Consider the following 6100-nt stretch of genomic DNA (forward strand, 5'->3'; position numbering starts at 1 on the left):
ATGGGTTGCAAGCCATTAGCAGAGTTTGCTTTTCTTATGGCAGGCTTGTTACCTCAACCCAGTGTTGCCCCAGCCACTGTCTTACATTTGTGTGCATGAGACACTGTCCAAGCTTTCACAGTTTTCATATGCAGCAGTCCCCAGTAGTGTAACTGGAGAGAGGGGTAATAGGGACAATTGTCCAGGGTGTTGACTTGCTGGGGGGTGGGGCTTGTGCAAAAAAAGCATCTGCTAGCAAGTGTGTGTTCCTGTTTATGATTGTTGTGGCAAACAGAAGTCACCACTTCCACTTTTCTTTGGGCACCCAGCTGTGTCCCTACACTGCTACTCAACCCAGTCCACCCACACAGCATTAATATCGTGACTGTCTCTGTCTGTTCTCTGCTTAAACCAGGGGCGGGCAATTATTTCAGGCACATGGCCTCTTACTTTTGGCAAGCCATCGAGGGCCACATGACAGGAAGCCAGGGGCAGATAAATATTTGTTTTCTAAATTTTTTAGGGGCCCTGCAGGCCCAATAGAATGGCCTGATGGGCCGCATCTGGCCCACGGGCCGCATTTTGCCCGCCCCGGCTTAAACCATGAAGTCTGAAAAGACTGTCATCTTTGTACCCGATACCATAAAACTCACCATTACCTACTGCATAATTATAGTAGGTCCTCACTTCTGCATACTGGGAGAGTGCATATTGTTACTCCTTTACCAACTGGTAGTTGAATCAAGGGTGTTGAAGAACAGTGTCATGCACAGAAGCAGACACAAAGCAAAGTATTCTCTTAGTGCAATGAGTTTGTTTGTGAAATACACACAAGTCCTCTTTCCTCATACTGAGATGGTAACAAATGACATACAGACCACCTTCTCCTAGCAGAAATCTTGGGTCAGGTACTCCTGCTCTGTCTCAGAAGCTGCTACTTTGATCCTAATTTTCTTGTCAGAACCTCATTATGTCTCCCAATCCAAAACCTCCTGCTTATTCAACTATTCTGTTGAGCACCTGTCAGCAGCAACAAGGGCCAGGTTCAATTTTGGGGATACTAAATATATTTTACCATGGCTCAATCCCCAACCCAGTCTACCTAGAAAACACTAAATGGATTACTAGGGTGTCCAGTAAAACCAACAACCCTTTTCTTGCAAGCAGTGTAGACACAAAAAACAGATTTATTACAAAGCATAAAGAAAAGCAAAAGTAATCACTAATTTAAATTTTTAAACACTACAAACTACAAAACAAAGTCTATAGGTGGCACCCTCTTGGGGGGTTCTTTACCTGTGCCCAGGCAGTCTGGGACTTGGGGCTCCCCAGTGGGTAGTTCCAGGCCCCTGCACCCCTACACCTGCCCTTCAGCAATGGGCTGGAAAGGTGGGGGGGTCCAGACCAGAAAGTCCAATGAGCTGCTCCATGGGTACACTACACCGCAGGTAGCTGCTAGAGAATATAGTCCTTCTGCATTGCAAAGGACCCCTTGTTGCTCCCTGTGAAGCTGTAGCACTGATCCTCACTTCCGCATAGTGGATTTGAGGGGTGAACTGCAGTTTTCACTAGCATATCACACCCCAAAGTTTTTAGACCTAATCCCAGCTCTGCTGGGGCAGGAAACTGCAAGAGAAGTCAGAGAAAAGCCAGCCAAACAGCAAAAGAGCCTGACCAGCAACCATCGCCAACCGCACCGCTTTGGTCAGGACACAGAACTACAAAAGCAATGTCCCAAAACATGCCAGGGCCAGACATACAGCAAACAAATGTATAGTGGGGCTCAGCAATACCGTTATGCTAAGACACAGCCACTGTGAAACAATTAAAGGGGGCTCAGGCCTGTCCTGCACCCAGGCCTGAATATACAACAACAGAGAGCCAAGCCTACTTGGCTGTGGCCTGGATGTATAATCTCAGCCACACTGTTATGCTGAGACTCAACAGCTATGCAACAACATAAGGGGGCCAGGCTTGGGCCTGAACCAAAACTATCGCCCAACCACAGTGCTTGGTTGGGGCATAAACTGCAAAAGGAGCCAGGCTTAGACACCACTGAGGCCTGAATAAGCAACATGAAATGCCAGGGCTTCACCCTGGCCCAAATCTGCCAGCCAACATGTGGCTGGGGTTCAGCCCCACAACAGCAGGCTGAAATGCAGCAGCTGTAAAACAGCAGAAAGGGCCCAGGCTTATGCCTGTAGCCTGGACATGTAGTCTCAGCTGTACCACCATGCTGAGACACTACAGTCCCCAAAACAATGACTGCCAGGACCCTGTTTCCTGGTCAGTCTCCATTAGGGAAGGATACACTCATGGCATTGTCCCACTCGAGGCCTGCATGCCCAGTAGATGCCAGGACCCCATTACTGGGCAGCCTGCACTAGGGGAGGATACACTCATGGCATCATCCCACTCAAGGCCTACATGGCCAAAATAGCTAGCAAGACACGTAGCTGGGGTTCAGCAACACAGATATGCTGAACCCAAAAGAAGGTGCAACAGCAACTAAAACATGCCAGGCTCTTAGCCCTGACCCAGAGCACACCAGCAAAAACTGCCAGGCTCCAACCTGGGCCAGTTTGCTACAGGGATTGATGCCCACCCCCTGCAACAGCATCCCACTCAAAATCCAGAAAACAAAAGGGGAAAGGAGAGGGAGAGAACAGAGGTCTCAAGCCCTGAGACAGACTTTCTCTCCCTGTACCTGAGGCTTTCCCTTCACATAGCTTCAGCTTCCTTCTCCAGTGAAGGGTGGGGGGTGTTTGTGGTGCAATATGTTTGTTTGCAAAATACACATAAGTCCTCTTTCCTCATACTGAGATGGTAACAAATGACATACAGACCACCTTCTCCTAGCAGAAATCTTGGGTCAGGTACTCCTGCTCTGTCTCAGAAGCTGCTGCCTTGATCCTAATTCTCTTATCAGGACCTCCTTATGTCTCCCAGTCCAAAACCTCCTGCTTAATACAGAACACCTTGTTCTAGCCCTCAGCTCTGAATTTGACCCCTGCAAAACCACTGATTAACCTTGAGTTTATGCAGCTGCTTTGCAACAGAAAGGGACACCAGCAGAGCTTCAACTGGCAGACAAAGAACAGTGCTTTCACTACACAATACCCTTCCCGACTGGGCGTGGTAACTGCATGGCATCTTTAACTCTTCTATGGGGAGTTCTGGTTATACGGTGGTGATCCCTCTTCGACAATCAATTAACATCAGTATCCTCTGATGGGCCAGCTGTAATAGTTTTTTTTATGAAAAACAAATCACATTATTAGATATCAACAGCCGTGCCTAGTAATTATATAATAATCAATACATATGGACTGTGTAGTATTTTATTTTAACATATATTTGTGATGTGATGAATAGTGTATGCAGAAATGGGCAGACAAAGAATAAAGGCACAGTGGTGTTATACTTACTGCAATGTACCAGCTGATCTGGTTAGACATCAAATGCAGACAGAAAATTGCCTCACCTCTCAAGCTAATTTTAGAATCTCCCTGTCTTCTGTACGGCTCTGTGGATGTGAAATCACTCGCAGTCTGACAGTGTTCTGGTAACCTGTGCCATGCACAGAGCAGGGTGCACTCACAAGCCAAGCCATCTGCTTGCATGGCATGGGTTAACCGAGCCTGTGGGATTGTGCTTACCTAAACAAAACCACTGCAGTGAAGGGAAAAAACAATGAATGGGTGGAGATGAGCAGCCCAAGCGTTCCAGCGAGTGCAGTCCAGGCTGCAATGACAATCTGAAGGTTGCAGCAGCATCAAGATCTGCATTCAAAGTGAGCAAATCTTCCAGTGTGGAGGACTTGTTCATTTTCTAAGACATGGCCAGTAACCAGGCCAGCCTTCAAGATGACCAGAGCCGGCACTGTAAGTTCTTGTCTTATATGTTCTACCAGGCGGTGCGAGACCACAAACCTGTGTGGATGCTGGAAGACATGAGAACTATGGAATATTTTTACTGGGAGGAAAATGCCAGCTTGAGAACATATTCACCTTCAGAAGCCCTTCTCTATGCAGTGGTGCATAATCACCTGCCTTACGCTCAGTATCTGCTGTCTCATTTTCCAGAGGAGGCTCTCAAGGTACCTGGGGAACATTTCTGCTATTGTCCATCCTCTGCTCCTCACTTGGCCATGGCGGTCACCTATGACAGGAGAGATATTTTGGGGCTGATCATCAAAATTGCGCACAAGCTACCCAGCTTGAACTCCTACATCAACCGGACTGGCTGCTTTCATCTGGAAGATGGCAAAACCCCTCTGCATCTTGCCTGTGAATTGCTGAGGTCAGAAACCGTCCTCAGTCTCCTAGGCAATGGGGCTTCTCCCAGGATCATGGACAGCAAAGGGCTTACCCCTCTGGATGTCATCCTGGAGCAAATGTGGGACTCCAAAGTCAATGTGGCATCAAAAAAGCTTTGCCTCGATTACCTCTTGCTCTTCATGCCTAATCCACAGTTTAAGATGCGGAAAGTCCTGCAGGACCATCCTGAGCACTGGACAGCTTTGCTAGGGGAAGACAAATTCAACAGCCTGGTGGGGAACACACCTGCTTCTTTATACCTGCAAGCTATGCAAACTATTCTCCAGTCTCTCCCACCCTCCCACTTCCCTAAAAGCATCCAGGAACTGCCTATACCTCAGGCACTAAAGCCCCTACCATCCTATGGCAAAAAGCTACAGACAAAAAATGTGGTAAATGCTTTTCCTTGACTTTATTATTTGGGACTTGGATTTTCAAAGGCACCTTAAGGGAGTTAGGTGCCCACTTCCCTTTGAATTGCAATGCAGTTTTGGTACCTAGCTCCCTGCGGTCTCATCTGAAAATTCAAATATTTCATGACAAGATTTTAAAAGGTTTTCTAACTGATTGCAGGCACGACACTTTTAAAAGCAAAAACCTTCCTTTTTATGTTGTGCATGCAAAGGGTTAAATAGATTTGAAGGTATTTTTTTTTAAACCGTGGACCAGAATCAATGTGTCTGAATTTCCAATATGCTAACTGTGTCCTGTGTAAATTGTCCAGATAGAAGGAAATTACCTATCCCCTGGGATTGTTCAAACACTGTCAAGTAGGGACTGTGTTCTTCCAGACCTAGGGAAAACACTGTACTGTCTCTGACAGGGTTCACATACCAGGTTTCCTTTCTGAGAAACTGCTACAGCATGATCTGGTAACAATAAACAATCCAGGGGCTCACCATACTAATGGAAATGTTTTATAAGGGGGCAGTGGGTCTGTGTCCTTGTGGAGGGAGCAAAAGCGGATAAAAGAATCATGAGGAACCCTCCTTTTTCATTGGGGATTAAGGGGTTAAAAGGCAATCCCATCCCTGCTGCTTCTGTAGAATTGTGCAAAGGGGAGGGAACCATTTTCCTTGCTGTCCAGTGAAAAAATGCAAATCATGGTAATGCCAATAGAAGTTACATCTTTAATGAGTGACATTAATTTGGCTTGACTTTGGTTTGTGGGGTGGGGGCGGGTATCCCCAAGAGAGGGCAGCTCTGCCTTACTGCCTTGATTTAGACATTTAGATCAAAACCACCCACATCTTGCCAGTGTGATGTTTTGCTTGGTATGTTGTTGTGGTTGCTTACGGCATTCAGGGTCCAGTTTGCAGCTGCAGGGCCTAATCCTGAAAAGTGAGGGGCATCTTGAGCTCCCATTGACTTCTTTGGGAACCAAGGGTTGGATGGAGGCTTTTACAGTCTGACAGGACTGGGCCCTTACAGCCAATTCAGGTTTCCTTGTGTTACCAGGAGCACCATGCTTTATTCTGAGTCAGTATTATTAATTAGGAAGTTACTTGTTAATCAGTCAGTACCTTGCTCTCTGTGGAGAACCCAGCAGTGGAGACTAGCTACATAATGACACACCAGTGGCAGTAGGACCTGCTCTTTATTTACCTGTAAATCACAGTCATTCTAGCCTGTGTTTGCATTTTTAAATCTAACTCTCATATCCAAAAAAATCCCAACAAACCCAACTCCAAAAATTTCCCATACTTATAGCATGCAGCACATAGTGTGTGCTTGTCTCCTTACAACAGAGAGAGTGCTAGGCAGTGTGTGACTCCTCTGGCCAGTTTTCTTGAGATCACGAA

General features: G+C 46.6%; 1 protein-coding gene across 1 annotated transcript; it reads left to right on the forward strand.

Moving 5' to 3' along the window:
- Nucleotides 1-3506: 3506 nt before the first annotated feature.
- LOC109304825 (ankyrin repeat domain-containing protein 9-like) lies at nt 3507-5877 on the forward strand. Its single transcript, XM_019527654.1, has one exon. It carries the CDS (start codon nt 3818-3820, stop codon nt 4706-4708), a length of 891 nt encoding a protein of 296 aa, XP_019383199.1. The 5' UTR covers nt 3507-3817; the 3' UTR covers nt 4709-5877.
- Nucleotides 5878-6100: the final 223 nt, after the last annotated feature.

The sequence above is a fragment of the Gavialis gangeticus genome, unplaced genomic scaffold, assembly GCF_001723915.1.
Source record: "Gavialis gangeticus isolate Ggan-Ray unplaced genomic scaffold, GavGan_comp1, whole genome shotgun sequence".
Classification (NCBI taxonomy): domain Eukaryota; kingdom Metazoa; phylum Chordata; order Crocodylia; family Gavialidae; genus Gavialis; species Gavialis gangeticus.